Source organism: Kogia breviceps, chromosome 2 (genome assembly GCF_026419965.1).
Source record: "Kogia breviceps isolate mKogBre1 chromosome 2, mKogBre1 haplotype 1, whole genome shotgun sequence".
In the NCBI taxonomy this organism is placed as follows: Eukaryota; Metazoa; Chordata; class Mammalia; order Artiodactyla; family Physeteridae; genus Kogia; species Kogia breviceps.
Window position 1 is genome coordinate 26,792,126 of NC_081311.1, and position 17,903 is coordinate 26,810,028.

Here is a 17,903-nt window from a genome sequence, read left to right on the forward strand (position 1 = left end):
TTTGAACCCTGGTTGAGGAACTAAGATCCCACATGCCACATGGCACGACCACAAAAAAAAAAAAAAAAACTTCTATGTTGAAATTCTAAGGTGGGTGATCAGGTCATGAGGGCAGAGTCCTCATGAATGGAATTAATGCCTTTTATACAAGAGGCCCAAGAGTGCTCCCTTGCCCTTCTACCATGTGAGGATACGATGAGAAGTCTGAGACCCAGAAGAAGCCCCTCACCCGAGCATGCTGACATCCTGATCTTGAACTTCCAGCCCCCAGAAATAAATATCTGTTGTTTAAAGAAAAAAAAAAAAAAATCTGTTGTTTATAAGCTACCCAGTCTTTGGTATTTGGTTAGAGCATCCCAAACAGACCGAGACATACAGACTAAGATGTATGTATTATTCTATCTTTTCTCTTTCTTCACAGTCATCATAATCACACATATTCATTTCTAAGACATTCCTGACTCCATTCGTACTTCTAATACAATCCACTTTTATAAATAAACATAAGAAATTTCTAAACACACATATACATATTCACCAAGCTGGAAATGTCTAAACTTGATTTTATAATTGTACCAAAAATTGTCTTACACGACTGTACAAAAAATATCCTTGAACATACAAATGCAATAAAGAAAGTCAGCTTTACAACAGGTAATCTTACTCATCTGATTGGCAAGATATGGTCTGCTCTATATAAGAAAACTTGCTGAATTCCCAAGGAGTATCAATACCAAGCCATATTCCATGTATCAATAACTAAACTAACTGAAATGAATTTGATAGCTAATTATAGTTCTTGGGAATTAGAAGATAAGGAATCTTTCTGACATTTTTAGGCATATTAAAGAGATCCCAAGTGTTAGCTTAAGTTGTTTATGAAAACAGCTAGAAGAAAAATGGTATCATCTTTTTGGCTTCCAGAGAAAAAAACACAGATTATAAATTTGACTGTAGTTGAAATAAAACAAAAGGGTCCTAGAAACCCTTCTGAAAAATGCTGAATTCCTACTATTATCGTTATTACCAGGAAATTGATTACTGTTTTAACCACGCACCAGATCCCCTACAGCAACTCAGTGACCAGGTTCTCTGCCCACTGCCCACTTACCAGTGGAGTATGGGTGCTCCATCGCGCATTTCGTTTGATGGCCCCAACCACAATGCTAATTTCCCCTTGAATGATGTAAATATTTTTATCCACCATCCTGGCAAACCTACTGAAACAGTGAAGAGAAAAGTTAGTTAATATTTGGTTACCCAAGAGCATACCCATGCTTAAATCAGTACCTGATAAGGTTAGAACTACGATTTAACTTTTCAGTACCAAGATTTCCCACCTGTAATACTAAGATGGGATGAAGTCCTTCTCATGTTATGAATCCAACTACCTGGCTCTTCTAGAGGTCTCTGCAAGTTCAAGATACAACTCAAAAAGCATCACACCAGGGGCTTCCCTGGTGGCACAGTGGTTGAGAGTCCGCCTGCCGATGCAGGGGACACAGGTTCGTGCCCCGGTCTGGGAAGATCCCACATGCCACGGAGCGGCTAGGCCCGTGAGCCATGACCGTTGAGCCTGCGCATCCAGAGCCTGTGCTCTGCAACGGGAGAGGCCACAACAGTGAGAGGCCCGCGTAGTGGGGAAAAAAAAAAAAAAAAAAGCATCACACCAGAAACTTTTCAAAGGTACCTCATCAAATTCTTCAAAGTCAATTGTCCCCCAAATCTCTCCTACGAATCATATAGATATGGAGATACATCCATTTTGCTAGTTTGTTAAAGAAATATTTCAGATCTTCCTTATGTTCTTCCTTTTTTATCAACTCAATAAAATAATGAAGGTTTAAGTTAAAAGAAAAGAATGAAGGCTGTTAGAAAAATAGCCCTCGTTTGGAACCACAGTTACAATGTCAATTTATAGACTGCATCCATTCTGCCAAGTCAGCTCCAGAAAATTGGACAGTGGCAGTGATGTAACCTTTGAAAAGTTCTGAAAAGTCAAGTTCACTTGCTTATAGCAGGAAATCTCTAATAAGCAGACTGAAAGGTAGACTCTTCTTGGCATAGAGAAAACCCTAGGAGCATGTAAAATCAACCTAATCACTTCCCATTGTTTAGAAATCCTCCTGAGAAAAGACAAAATTTTAAAAAACGAAATGGATAGCAGGGTAGGGGAGACATATTGTTAGACAAACGTTTAGATCAGGCTCAAGGAAAATTAAAACAGTAAGGCTAACAGAGTAAGGAAAGGAATTCCAAAAATATTTACTTAATAAGCACCTACTATGCATAAGGCATCTTTCAGAGTGCTAAGGATACAAAGCAAATAAGACATGGAAAGAGCTTCAGGCATACTGTGGAATGAAAAAAAATTGTAACGCATGACTGTATGTTGCCAACTATATAAAAACCAACCAACCAACCTATCTTACATAAAATACTAGATTTTTGTTTTCAAAAATATACAGTATTTAACATACAGTAAGATATAAAGAGAATATAACAACCAGTATCCAGATTAAGAACAGTACAACTGAAGTCTCTGTGTGTCCTCCCTAATTACATCCTTCTCTCTCTCATCTACAGGTCCCACTATTCTTTTTTTTATAAATTTATTTACTTATTTATTTATTTATTATTTTTTGCTGCATTGGGTCTTTGTTGCTGCACAAGGGTTTTTCTCTACTTGCAGCAAGTGGGGGCTACTCTTCGTTGTGGTGTGCGGGTTTCTCATTGGGTGGCTTCTCTTGTTGCAGAGCATGGGCTCTATGCACGCGAACTTCAGCAGCTGTGGCACTCGGGCTCAGTAGTTGTGGCTCACGGGCTCTAGAGCGCAGGCTCAACAGTTGTGGCGCACAGGCTTAGTTGCTCTGCAGCATGTGGGATCTTCCCGGACCAGGGCTTGAACCTGTGTCCCCTGCATTGGCAGATAGATTCTTACCGCTACACCACCAGAGAAGCCCTGGTCCCACTACTCTTAATCTGATGTTTATTAAACTTTTATGTTGCTTTATACTTTTAACTTCATTGATACGTACCTCTAGACAATATGTATCATTCTGCATATTTTTATATTTTGTATAATTAATATCATTTTGTATGTATTCTTCTGCAATTTGCCCTTTTCCCTTGAAACATTATGTTTGTGAATCATCTATGTTGTTAAGTATACTTAATGTATTTTGTACAGGCATATAGAGAGATACATAAACACAGAATAAAAGGTCTAGGCAGATGTACCCCAAACTCAACAACCATAGTTATCTCTAGAGAAGGTACTATGAAATCAGGGTGTAATCAGAGGATACTTAGCCTTATCTATGTTTTAATTTTTTACAAGGAGAACATATTACTGTACCATCAATATAATTAAAAATTAATAATTATGAAAGAAATGAGATACAATTTCTGTCCTTGAGGCATTTATAGGGTTCAGCAGGATCTAAAACAGAGCCAGAGATATGGAGGGAAAAAAAGCACCCTGCATGTAGCTCTATTTGTATATTTTTTACACAAGAAAGTGAGAAGAATGAAAACCACTATGATAAAGAAAAAAAGAACTGGTACAAATTTTGTCCAGGCCCATAACACCTCTCCCAATCCACAAGGGAACCCAACAAAAGACAACACTTATTTTAAAGACAATTTAAAGAAACAACTAGGTTACTCTCAGAAGACTAAATGCTCTAGACACACAACAAAGTTCTCTTCAATGAATAGATAAGATTCAATGATGAGAACACACCACGATGAAGAGGAGAACCAAGAAGTAGAAGAAAGATAAACAAATTCAAAAATAAAGTATCAGAAAAGAAAAGATAAAATCTCTAGTATCTCTCCTTCCTTAAATTATTTAGGCAAGATGAGTATGCTCTAAATCTCTGGATTTTTTTAAATACATGTTACATTTTATTTTATATATTTATTTTGGCTGCATCAGGTCTTAGTTGTGGCACATGGGATCTTCGTTGCAGCATGCATGATCTTTTGTTGTGGCGTGCAGGCTTCTCTCTAGTTGTGACACACAGGCTCTAGAGCATGTGGGCTCTGTAGTTTGCAGCACACAGGCTCTCTAGTTGAGGCATGCAGGCTCAGTAGTTAAGGCACGCAGGCTTAGCTGCCCAGCAGCGTGTGGGATCCTAGTTCCCCAACCAGGGATTAAACCCATGTCCCCTGCATTGGAAGGCAGATTCTTAACCACTGGACCACCAGAGAAGTTCCTGGAAGGTTTTTTTTAAGAAACTCCTAACAACATGGGGAGGGGGAAGGGTAAGCTGGGACAAAGTGAGAGAGTGGCATGGACTTATATATACTACCAAATGTAAAATAGGTAGCTAGTAGGAAGCAGCCACATAGCACAGGGAGATCAGTTCAGTGCTTTGTGACCACCTACAGGGGTGGGATAGGGAGGGTGGGAGGGAGACGCAAGAGGGAGGAGATATGGGGATATATGTATATGAATAGCTGATTCACTTTGTTATAAAGCAGAAACTAACACACCGTTGTAAAGCAATTATACTCCAGTAAAGGTGTTAAGGGACTTCCCTGGTGGCGCAGAGGTTGGGAGTACGCTTACCATTGCAGGGGACACATTGCAGGGCTGGTTTGAGCCCTGGTCTGGGAAGATCCCACATGCCACAGAGCAACTAAGCCTGTGTGCCACAACTACTGAGCCATGTGCCACAACTACTGAAGCCCGCATGCCTAGAGCCTGTGTTCCGCAGCAAGAGAAGCCACCGCAATGAGAAGCCTGCGCACCGCAACAAAGAGTAGTCCCTGCTTGCTGCAACTAGAGAAAGCCTGTGCAGCAAAGAAGATCCAATGCAGCCAAAAATTAATTAATTAATTTTTTTTAAAAAAGAAACTCCTAACAGAGGTTGCCTCCAGAGAAAGGAACTGGGGAACAGTGGTGAGAGGAAGACTTATTTTTCTCTGCATATTCTTTTGTACTTTTTGAATTCTGCGTGACATACATATATTACCTATTTTTAAATTTTAATTAACGGATTTTTTTTAATGAGTAGGCGCTACGGAAAAGTAGTTGTATTATTCCATGTATAAATGATTAAGAGCAGCAATCAAAGTTAATTAACTAACAAACATTTATTTCAGTCAACCAGATATTGCTTAGCACACGCTAAGCAAAATGCTAGACAGAGTCATACAGGGCTTCCCTGGTGGCGCAGTGGTTGAGAGTCCACCTGCCAATGCAAGGGATACGGGTTCGTGTCCCGGTCCGGGAAGATCCCACATGCCGCGGAGCGGCTGGGCCCGTGAGCCATGGCCTCTGAGCCTGAGCGTCCGGAGCCTGTGCTCCACAACCGGAGAGGCCACAACAGTGAGAGGCCCACGTACAGAAAACAAACAAACAAACAAACAAACAAAAATACAGAGTCATACAGAATTGTCCCTACCCACCCACAAGAAATTTATAATCTAGTAGATTAAACACATACGTCTACACACAAACCCATACATATCTCCAATATATAAGTGATACACAGTGTCACAGTAGTGAAGCAAAGAAAATTATTTCTGGCAGAGGGCCCTGGAAAGGCAAATGAAAGACAGGATTCAAACAGTCAAAAACACAAGGAGAGAATGGCAAGAGTAAAGGCTTATTGGTAGGAAAATGCAGTATGTATTTAGGGAGTCAGGATTATTCCAAACTTGTTGGAACATTATTCCTAGGAGAATAATAGCATGTAAAGCTAGAAAAGCAAGTTGCAGGGGGAGTATATCATGGAGGGTTTTCAATATATATAAGTACATATACAAACTACCTATCATTGTAAAAAATATTTTGGGGGGCCTGGAGGGGGCCACTATAAGATAAGAATATTTAATTTCTCTTTTTTTTTTTTTTGGCCGCGCTGCACGGCATGTGGGATCTTAGTTTCCCAATCAGGAATCGAACCCGCACCCCCTGCAGTGGAACTGCAGAGTCTTAACCACTGGACCACCGGGGAAGTCCGTTTAATTTCTCTTTTAAAGAACTAAGAGAATGAGAGAAAACACCGATACTGAGAACAACACAGCAACAAGTAAATAACAACAACACTACACCACAAATTGCAAACAAAAGTGTCAACAGGACTTAACTGAGATCTAATAGGATCTACATGCTATTTGGAAGGCTTTCTGGAGGAAATAAATTTTGAACTGGGATACCAACTGAAATAATCAACCTAACACTCAATCAAAATTCATTAGGCATCAGGGGCTTCCCCGGTGGCGCAGTGGTTGAGAGTCCACCTGCCGATGCAGGGGACACGGGTTCATGCCCTGGTCTGGGAAGATCCCACATGCCACGGAGTGGCTAGGCCCGTGAGTCATGGCAGCTGAGCCTGCGCGTCCCGAGCCTGTGCTCCGCAACGGGAGAGGCCACAACGGTGAGAGGCCCGTGTACCAAAAAGAAAAAAAAAAAAAAAAAAAAATTCATTAGGCATCAAAAGCTAACAATTTTCTAAGATAGCAAAGATCTAAGCAAAATATCATTGTCTTAAGTTTCTTAGCAAAAAAGAAACATCTTGGGAATAAAGAGGAATTATTTTCAAGGACTATGCAGAGTTGCCTAATCTCCCTCCAAGCCTCTGAGCATGTCTCCTCACCCAAGAATCTCCCAAGGGAATTTGTCCTTAATGTTCAAATGGGAAGCTCCGATGAACCACTTGCTGTCTCGTAGCCAATGGCCTAGAACTCCTTGCCATAAGGTCACAAAGGCCCGCAGAGACCTCACAAGTATGGTAGAAAAGAACTTAAGGTTTACCTTTTATCAGAAATAATATGAGAAGGAATGACCAAATACACACCAATGAATATCCCCCAGGCAAATAAGCTAGTGGCTTATCTGCTCAGAGACTGTGAGCAACATATATTCTTTGAAAGCACAATCTGTTTAAAGCTGGGCCTATAGGATTACAATGGTGCTTTGCGGCATCCCGCAACTGGCAACTCCCTCTAGATCTAAACAAAAGCAGGAGAAACAGAAACAATAAATTGGATGCTTCATGGAATACCAAAAATTCTCTTTAGAATGAGTTAAAGACTTAAATGTAAAAAAGCAAAACCTGAAAACTTTTAGACTATAAGAGGGAGTTCCCTGGTGGTCTAGTAGTTAGGATTTATCACTTTCACTGCCGTGGCTCGGGTTTAATTCCTGGTTGGGGAACTGAGATCCCACAAGCAAAGTGGCATGGCCAAAAAAATATATGAGAATATTTTTATAATCTCAGCATAGGGGAGACATACCTAAATAGGAAACAAAAAGCAGAACCCATAAAAAAAACTGGTAAATTAAACCATGTTAAAATTAAAGACATTTATTCAAAAGACACCATAAAAAAGAGGAAAAGATAAATCACAAACTGGGAGAAAATATATGTAACACATAAAGAAGCAAAGAAGAATGGATGAAGAAGATGTGGTACATATATACAACAGAATATTACTCAGCCATAAAAAGGAACGAAATTGGATCATTTGTAGAGACATGGATGGACCTAGAGACTGTCATACAGAGTGAAGTAAGTCAGAAAGAGAAAAACAAATATCGTATATTAACGCATATATGTGGAATCTGAAAAAAAATGGTATAGATGATCTTATTTACAAAGCAGAAATAGAGACACAGACATCAAGGGGGAAAGGTGCCAGGGGTGGGGTGGGGGATGAGCTGGGAGATTGGGATTGAAATATATACACTGTTGATACTATGTATCAAATAGATAACTTCTGAAAACCTACTGTATAGCACAGAGAACTCTACTCAATGCTCTGTGGTGACCTAAATGGGAAGGAAATACAAAAAAGAGGGGATATATGTATACATATAGCTAATTCACTTTGCTGTACAGTAGAAACTAACACAATATTGTAAAGCAACTATAATCCAATAAAAAATTTTTTAAAAAAAAGCAATATCCATAATATAACTGCTATAAAACTATAAGGATAGACATATAAACCCTCCCCCAAACTGGCAAGAGACATGAACAGGCATTTCACAGAATAAGGAAAATACAAACAGTAAATATATATATGAAAAGATTATTAGCTTCATTAATAGTCAATAAAATTACAAAATAAGATTATAATGAGAAACCATTTTACACCTCCAAAATAGCACAAAACTTTAATTTGACAAGACCAAAAGCTGGTAAAAATAAAGACCAAGTGGCTGTTGAGTCTGTAAATTGATACAACTCATTTGGATAACAATTTGGCATTATCTTGCAAAGTTGAAGAACTTCATATTCTATACCTCAGCAATTCTACTGCTAAGACTATACCCCAGGGAAATGAACAAAAAATTTACAACAGGGCTTCCCTGGTGGCGCAGTGGTTGAGAATCCACCTGCCAATGCAGGGAACACAGGTTCGTGCCCCGGTCCAGGAAGATCCCACATGCTGCAGAGCGGCTAGGCCCCTAAGCCATGGATGCTGAGCCTGTGCATCTGGAGCCTGTGCTCTGCAACGGGAGAAGCCACAATAGTGAGAGGCCCATGTACCACAAAAAAAATTAATAAAAATAAAAATAAAAATAATTTACAACAGTTGGCTAAGGGGAGGGAAGATGTGACTAATAGGGAAGGGCATACCCGCTGCCCCAGTTTTGGTAATGTTCTGTTTTTAAGCTGGGTTGGGGACACGGATGTCCCTTATATGCTGTATAAACCCTAACCCTTACTCATTCCATCCAAAAGTCAATGAGAGAATCAGAATACCACAGTGGTATTGCTGACTGTTATTACCTATATGATCTTAGCCAAGTTTCTTAGCCTCTCTGATTCCCAGTTTACAGTTCTGCATTGCATAATGGAGACAGTACCTCCTCACCCATTTGTTGTAAGGCCTGGCATGCTATTAGGAATATTGAAACCAAAAAAAAAGGTTGGATGTTATTATGATAATGCCTGTTCTGTTAAGTCTTCCCTAGCTAACCCACTCCCCCAGAGTATTAGTACTCCTTTTTTGTCACCCCATGGCACAGTATATACTCTATTTAAACATATACTCATTTATAATTATTTATTTAGTCTGTCTCTCCCATGAGTCTATGAGCATCTCAGAAAGAGACCATAATTTATCACCTTTTTATCCCCAATGCCTAACATATAGTAAGAAAAATGATAAATACTGAATGAACAAATGAATAACTGAAAGAATACCAAGACTGACTCTTCAGTATTGGTGCAGCTCACAACCACCTCTTGTGAGAACAATTACTTCATAGAAGACAAGGACTCTAAGCCAGGCAGGCAAACCCTTCTTTCTGTATCGCATGTTTGTTTCTGTACTAGAAGTTACAAATCTTCCATATTAGCCACTCTATGGACAAGAAGAACCCACATTTATCCACCAGTCAAACCATAATGCTTCTGTTTTCACATGTATCTTCCTGAAGTCTCCTCATATGCTATTTGCATGTTCACATTTCTTCTGTGAGATATACAATTCTTTATGTAATTGTCCATTCTTCACATATGTATATATGTGTCTTATTTTCTTTGGTTCTAAATAGATTATTAGTAGACCATTACGTTATTTTTTCTTCATTGCTTAAAAGTTGTTCTTATTCAATTAGAAATTAGATTCTCCAAAGGCTAAGACTCAGGGTTTTTTTCTTTTTCATGGCGCTTTGATATCTAATACAGAGCTACGTAAACCACAAACACCCTGATGGGCTTTCTGAGAGGGCAGAAGGTACCAGGGAGCTGAACAACCATCAGCTGGCCCTTCTGAGGTTTATTTTCACTCAATCTCTCAAACATCCCAGAGAAGCACCAAAGACGCAGAGTTTTTAAGGTTTCCAGAGCTAGCCAAGGAACATACCATAGTTCTGTGTTTTGTTGAGAGTGACCCAAAATTACTAAACTAGTAAACAACTTGCTGGACTCAAGAAATTTACTAAAAAGGTAGAGGTACGAGAAAATCAAACCAAGAAAAAAGCTGGTGCCCTGACAGGATACGACTGGAAAATCCTCCCAACCTGATAATCAGGTGACCAGTGTACCTCAGCTCTGCCATTCCCCCTCCTCCCTCTATGGAGATTCTGAGGTTATCCCAAGAATTATATGCAAGGTGAGCTACTGAGATAAGCTCAAAGTTGTCCAAAGATGCCCTTTCTGCCAGTTTGGAGATGAAAAATGAAACAAGACTTCTTTCTCCCACTCATCTTTTAACCACTCAAGGCATCCAACATGACAACTAATGGTGAAAGTTGGCAGAGTAGGACAAAGATTAAAAAGTGAGCCTGGGGCTTCCCTGGTGGTGCAGTGGTTGAGAGTCCACCTGCCGATGCAGGGGACACAGGTTCGTGCCCCGGTCCGGATCCCACATGCCACAGAGCAGCTGGGCCCGTGAGCCATGGCCACTGAGCCTGCGCGTCCGGAGCCTGTGCTCCGCAGCGGGAGCAGCCGCAGCAGTGAGAGGCCCGCGTACCGCAAAAAAAAAAAAAAAAAAAAAGTGAGTCTGGAGGACCTCCCTGGTGGCGCAGTGGTTAAGAATCCACCTGTCAATGCAGGGGACACAAGTTCGAGCCCTGGTCCAGGAAGATCCCACATGGCACAGAACAACTAAGCCCGTGCACCACAACTACTGAGCCTGTGCTCTAGAGTCCGCAAGCCACAACTACTGAGCCCACATGCCACAACTACTGAAGCCCATGCGCCTAGAGCCCATGCTCCACAACAAGAAGCCACCGCAATGAGAAGCCCGCACACTGCAACAAAGAGCAGCCCCCCACTCGCCGCAACTAGAGAAAGCCCGCATACAGCAACAAAGACCCAACGCAGCCAAAAATAAATAAATAAAAAGGAAAAAAAAAGTGAGTCTGTACGATTATAAGTAGAGAATTGCAGTGATTAAGTCTCATAAGGCCTGCCCGTTTTGTATATCAGGGGTCATCCTCCACTGTCATCGGGCAGAATCTAGTCAACAGACATACATTTTTCCTCCTGTAAAAGGTTTTTAAATAATTTAACTAGTTGCCAACAGTTTAAAACACAATTATCTGAATTCCCAGTTTCTCTTGAAAAATAGGAAGAATGGTCATACTATGCCCACATTCCAGTACACTACAGTCACTACTACATCCTAATACATTCCCTCCTGGCTCTCTTCCCTCATTTACATTACCTGCCTGATACTCAGGCATTTGAGTTTGTAATTCCTGCTTTATTTACATGATGGCAACAAATCATTACTTCCATGATCACATCCACTGCAACTGGGGCTCCAAATCACCACAGTGCCCTATTACATTTTCATTTAATTAAACAACTGCTGTGGAACATACTGAAATACAGAAAAAGAGGAACAATAAAAGCTAAACACCTGCCAATTACATTTACAAAGCTCTTCCAGCCAGAGATAAAATGAACCTCCCTTTCTCCCTTCAACTCAACTCCACAACTACCCCAACAGCAAAATCACTCTAATTAGTCACCTTGAACCACAGGGACAGACTGTGATCAATCAATAGAAGTGGTGTAAAAAGACTAGGCTGATCCTTCCAGTGAGTACTGTATAAATACAATGGGTCTCCTCAAAAAAAGGAGCTGTGTCTTTTTCCTCTCCAGCTGCTCACACTAGCCAGTCTAAGTACCCTATCAATGAAGTTATTATCTAAAAGTAGCAGTCATTCTGCCTTCTGGAACATGGGGAAGTGAACTAGTAGTGTAACTCTGAGAACTTCGAGTTCAACTGGGATTGGTGCCCAGCTACTCATGAGATGTGTCTACAACCTGAGTTCCGACTGTGCCAATGAGCATCAATGTCAAGGTTAGAACATACTGTCTACCACCACCTTTAAAAAGAAGCTGGATAAAAAAAAAAAAAAAAGAAGAAGCTCAAATACTAGTCTTGAAGGAAAAACAAATTTTCTAATCTAGGATGGGGGCTGGGAGTAAAGAACTATTCCTATCCAGAAAATGACTTTTTGAAGTAAGAAAAGGTAAAATTTTGTTGCCTGACTTAACCTCCAGGCCCAACTGAAAAGACGCTGAACTGGTCACACTATCTACCTAAAGACTATACTGCCTATTATGCAAAGCATTATCAACTCAACAGGGCTCAGCAGGGCATATCAACCCAGATGAAAAAGGCAGACCCATCAAACCTGGATACTTCCTGAGGTGACTACTGTCATTTCATTAGCCATTTTAAATCACTTTTTTGGAAATTCTACAATATAGATCAGCAAGTGAAAATGCAAACAGTTTCCTATACCATTTCCACCTCACTTATTTATTTACTTACTTTCTTATTTATTTATTTATTTGTTTGTTTATGGCTGTGTTGGGTCTTCGATGCTGCGCATGGGCTCTCTCTAGTTGCGGCGAGCGGAGGCTACTCTTCGTTGCGGTGCGCAGGCCTCTCGTTGTGTGGCCTCTCTTGTTACTGGGCATAGGCTCTAGGCACACAGGCTTCATTAGTTCTAGCACTCCGGCTCAGCAGTTGCGGCACGCAGGCCCTAGACTGTGCAGGCTTCTGAAGCTGTGGCGCATGGGCTCAGCAACTGTGGCTTGCATGCTCTACAGCGCAGGCTCAGCAGTTGTGGCCCATGGGCTTAGCCGCTCCACAACATGTGGGATCTTCCTGCACTAGGGATCAAACCTGTGTCCAGGGAAGTCCCACCCCACTTATTTTAAATCAATAAGTATCAACACAGCAACCTAAGTGTCCATAAACAAATGAATGGATAAAGAAGATGTAGTATGTATATACAATGGACTATTACTCAGCCATAAAAAGGAACGAAATTGGGTCATCTGCAGAGACGTGGATGGACCTAGAGACTATCATACAGAGTGAAGTAAGTCAGAAAGAGAAAAATAAATATCGTATATTAACACATATATGTAGAATCTAGAAAAATGGTACAGATGAACCTATTTGCAAGGCAGGAATAGAGACAAAGATGTAGAGAACGAATATGTTGACACGGGGTGGGGGAAGGGGGGTGGGATGAATTGGGAGATTGGGATTAACATATATGCACTACCATGTGTAAAAGAGATAGCTAGTGGGAACCTGCTGTACAGCGCAGGGAGCTCAGCTGGGTGCTCTGTCTTGACCTAGATGGGTGGGATGGGGGGGTGGGAGGGAGGCCCAAGAGGGAGGGGATATATGTATACATAATGTATACATATAGCGGATTCACTTCCTTGTACAGCAGAAACTAACACAACACTGTAGAGCAACTATACCCCAATTTTTTTAAAAAAGCAATATAAACAATGCTATCTCCTCTACCAACGTGCATGCGCGCGCGCACACACACGCACGCACACACACACACGCACACACACACACACAATTTCAGGAGAGCAGAGTTTAGTCACTCTAGAACCTAGATAGTTTTCCCTTCTAACACAATGAGGCTTTGATCCTCCTTATTACTACCTCACCATGCAAAAGTCCTGACTGCCAGGGCTAGAATCAGGCCACAAGTCAGGATCACGTACTAAAACTCATCTTGGGCTTCCCTGGTGGCGCAGTGGTTGAGAGTCTGCCTGCCGATGCAGGGGACGCGGGTTCGTGCCCCGGTCAGGGAAGATCCCACGTGCCGCAGAGCGGCTGGGCCCGTGAGCCATGGCCGCTGAGCCTGTGCGTCCGGAGCCTGTGCTCCGCAAGGGAGGGGCCACAACAGTGAGGGGCCCAAGTACCGCCAAAAAAAAAACTAATCTTAGGGGGCCTTCCCTGGTGGTGCAGTGGTTAAGAGTCTGCCTGCCAATGCAGGGGACACGGGTTCAAGCTCTGGTCCAGGAAGATTCCACATGCTGCGGAGCAACTAAGCCTGTGCGCCACAACTACTGAGGCTGCACTCTACAGCCTGCGAGCCACAACTACTGAGCCCATGTGCCGCAACTACTAAAGCCTGTGAGCCTAGAGCCTGTGCTCCATAGCAAGAGAAGCCACCACAATGAGAAGCCCGCGCACTGCAACGAAGAGTAGCCCCTGCTCGCCACAACTAGAGAAAAGCCCACGGGCAGCCATAAAGATCCAGTGCAGCCAAAAATAAAATAAATAGGCACAGATAACACTTATTGAGTGTCCACTACATGCTGAAAAGCATTTAGGTTGACATGTTCTAGCTAGACTGGTGCACATACATTGCTACTGCTTTTAAGAAATGCATAAACTGAGCAGAGCAATCCCCAAATGGACCTTTCCATTTGCGTCCTCCACAGGGCTCAGAGGAGTGCCTTGTGTACCTAATTTAAAGGCATACAAATTTCTATGTCATGTATTAAAAGACACTGTACCTACCTACACTCTTCCTCATTTTTAAAGGCATTCTTTACCCTTAAGGGACTTTTATAGCTTTACAATACAGCAGTTTATCAAAGATCATCACAGCGCCATAAACTATACTCTTTGGGGTTATGTTCCACCATTCACTCTGCAGCCCTGACCCTACCACTTTTTATTTGACTGAACACCTCTCATGACTCTCTTACCCACTAAAAATAATAGGCCAAAGTACCAACTTCCCCGGTATTCAAATCCCTCTCTGCTCTCGTCCAAATATGTCATAATAGAGTGGCTTCCTTGTGACTGAACTTCATCTCCTCCGGCCAAGTATAGACCTGGGGAGGAAATGCCAACCAAGAACATACACCAGAAGAGAATATTACACAGTATGAAGGATTATGTAAAAAAAAAAAAAGATTGTGTAAAAGAAAAAACAGGCTCAGAAGATAAGTCCAGTGTTTACATACAGTCCCAGACTGGCAGGTGAGCAGCCCCATAAAAGGAAAGCCTTCTCTTAGCCCAGGTCCCCAGGAGGCTGGCCTCAGTCCTTCCACACCCTTTCTCACTACCTGGTCTAGGTTGCATTAGTTCATCATCATTAATGAAGCAGTTCAGCTGAATTAATGAGGCAGTCACACAGAAGTGGGCGCTGCACAAAATCTGGAGAGACTCTCTCATATCTAAGGTCTAAAAATCAACCATGAAAAGTAGATACAATACTCTTCAGATGTGCTTTCAGCTTCTGAGGACTGGAGTCTTTAGGATGCAAAAAGCTCCAGAAGAGAGGAACTGACAGCTAGGTTAAGCCTGGAAACACAGGGAGGATTCCGGTACCCGCAAGGGTTGAAAAGCCAGAGTTGAAGTCGTCCCTCCGGCGGCAGGGGCCTGACCTTTGCCCCCTACACCTCTCCCAGTTCCCTCCCACAGCAATCTCTCCCTCGTCTCGTTCCTGCCCCTGCGTCCTTAACCCACCCCGGCTCTTTCAGTTTAAGGGCCCTCCTCCTCTTATTCCCTCTCGCGATGTCAGGGCGGCCTTCACGACACTGGAACTCTAAGAAGAGACTTCGCTGACCTGTCAGCGGATCCAAAATGGCGGGGCCTAGTCCCAGGACCGGCAGCCGCTGCTCATGTCCAGCCCGGGCCCCGAGGCGTCTCCGAGCGGCTCTCCGGCTCTGGTGGCAGATGGGAGCAGGGAAGGAGCCCGTTTCTGGGAGTTGAGGCCGAAGTGAAGGTTCGCAGAGTCGGTCAGGAAAAGTCGGCCGGAACGGGCGGTGGAGCCGGCTACCTTCCCTGTCAGCTCACTGACGTGGTATCTAGCCTCAGTCTAGCCCGCTGCCTGGTCACTGCGCGATCCCTGCCGCGCACAGCCAATCATAGGTTTGAATCGTGAAAAGTGGCATTCCAGCAATCCAATCGAATAAAGGAAATTGGCTTCGGGAGGCGGGTAGTGCCTAAAGAGGCGAGATTACAAGAGAAAGAAAAGGGTAGGCAGGGGATAACCAACGGATATGAGGACTCTCTGAGTGACAGTACTGAGAAACCAATAAAAAAGGAGAAAGCGCGCTGGGCAGTTGGAGAGGTGGAGTTAGGTAGAGTTCGGTTGCAGTGCACGGCTTGGCAGTGGCTGCTGGGCATTATGGGGAAGAAAGCTACGACTTGCTGGAAAGGGGGCGGAGTCCTTTTTGAGAGCCTGAGTGACCGACCCTACTACCCCTACGCGCAAGCCCGCCTCCTCTCCCTATTAAAGTCACCTGGGCCAATACCGTGACCCTTGAGGGATCATTTCCTTTCTAGGCAGTTCTGAGCTCCTTCCAGGATGGAGGGAGCAGTCTATTCCAACTTCCCTTCCCCCACCGTCGCGTCTGCTTGCCCTGTTTGGCTTCTCATAAATGAGTCTGTCCCATCCCAACTTTGTTTCTATGTCTTGTGCCCCATTCCTATCATCCTGAAATAGAGACAATGGGAGGTGAGAGAAAGCTTGTATATCTAATCCAGGTCCTTTCATTTTACAGAGCAGGAAATTGAATCCCAGAATGGAAAGATGGCCCCCACGTTTCTATAGCTAGTTAATGACAGAGCAGAGAAACAAACCTAGGTGTCCTCACCCCCAGTCCAGCTCTCTTTTTCACTGCCCATCGATACATCTTATGCTTTAGTTTATCAGACTGTGATTCCCAGCTCTGACCCTCATCCTAAGCCTTGGACACTCTTTACCTACCTAGAAAAAAGCTCATCACACAGGTTAGTCCACATCACCAGTGTCAGGAAACTGAAGCCTTCCTGAAGCTTTAGAAATGCTGAGAGGCCTGAGGGCAAGAAACCCACCGCAGTCTTCACTCTTCTGCCCCCAGCTGCCTCTCCCCTGGTAAGAGATGATAGAGGTTGCTAGAATATTTAGAATTACCTAGAAGTGAGAGTGTGTAGAAAGAGGACAGAAGGATGAGTTTTCTCCTTGCAGATTGAATGGTGGAATTCCCAGCCCATCTGCTGGAATAAATCCCAGTGTCCCTGCAGACCTGAAGAGACTGCTAGGAGACAATGAAAAAAGATACCAACTCTCTCCCCATTTCCTCCCATTTATGGATGACTCAAGTCCAGGGAAGCTCCATTCCTAACCCCATAGGACTGTGGTCTCAAAACCAGACATCCAAAGACCATCCTTGTGCTAGAATCCTCTAATACCAAGAAACCATCAGGCCTGACATCAGAATTGAAGAACTCCTTAACAGCTTCCTGTACCTGCATGTTGGGCTCCTGATCTCTGGGTCCAGCTGAGGATCTTGCCTCTTTCACCCAACGAGAGTCAGGGGCAGAGGATACAACCACCATAGCACGTCTTTCCAGCCCACCTCTGAGCCATTTTCCACCTTCATTTGAAAACTGGGATTTGGTCTCCTGGGCTTATCTCAAATTGAGAGGTCCTGTATAACCACTGAAAAATCTTCTAAGTGGGACAAAACTCCCTACTACCTTATCTCCACTCCTACATACCTCCAGAAATCAATCAACCTAAAAGTATGAATGGAATTGTGTGTTAGAGATAAGGAGGAGAGAGATGACAATGTCCCAGCCCCTTCTAACCTCCATCATCTTACCAGACAAAACATCTCCCTCTCAGATTTTAGTTCTGAGTGTCTCTACATCACGCCTAGGAATAGAAAGATGAGGAAGACATGGTCCTTGACCTCCTAAATCTTAGCATCATAGGGGACAACACATAAGCTGACCTCTTCCATATCATGGGTGAGGTAATAGAGGTACACACAGCAGGGCTGGGGGAGCAAGAGACTACACATCTAGCTAACATGGGAATTCAGCAAAGGCTTCCCAGAGAGAATGAGGCCTGAGTGGAGCTTAGGGGGATGAGTAGGAGTTGACAAAATGAAGACTGGTTAGATATATGTTACTGTCAGAAGTGTGCAGAAAACCACTGGGAGACTGGAGATTAAGACAGGGTCAGGTCCCGAAAGTCTGCTGTGCCACGAAAGGGAGCTTAGCCTTTATCCTGAGGACAAGCAGGAGCCACTGAAGGGTTTTAAGCAGAGACATGACTGGTCAGATTCACCTTAGGAGTATATTATATAATAGGGCTTAGGGCCCTCAGGGACACCCTAGAAACCCAGCCTGACTCCACATGTTGCTTG

The 17,903-nt window shown here is 43.0% G+C and overlaps 1 protein-coding gene across 27 annotated transcripts in view; it reads right to left on the reverse strand.

Annotated features, from left to right (window-relative positions):
- Positions 1 to 15,604, reverse strand: part of GBF1 (golgi brefeldin A resistant guanine nucleotide exchange factor 1) — a 127,870-nt gene extending 112,266 nt beyond the window's left edge. For 16 of the 27 annotated variants that reach the window (XM_067024806.1, XM_067024805.1, XM_059054072.2 and 13 more), the window contains exons 1-2: positions 15,332 to 15,583; positions 1,112 to 1,220 (exon numbers count right to left, since the gene is read on the reverse strand). In XM_067024806.1, the coding sequence (XP_066880907.1) occupies positions 1,112 to 1,207 (96 nt within the window). In that variant the 5' untranslated portion in view covers positions 1,208 to 1,220; positions 15,332 to 15,583. Of the gene's footprint in view, positions 1 to 1,111; positions 1,221 to 15,331 lie in introns of all 27 variants that reach the window. The other 11 variants (XM_067024813.1, XM_067024812.1, XM_067024811.1 and 8 more) reach the window with 4 other exon arrangements.
- Positions 15,605 to 17,903: the final 2,299 nt, after the last annotated feature.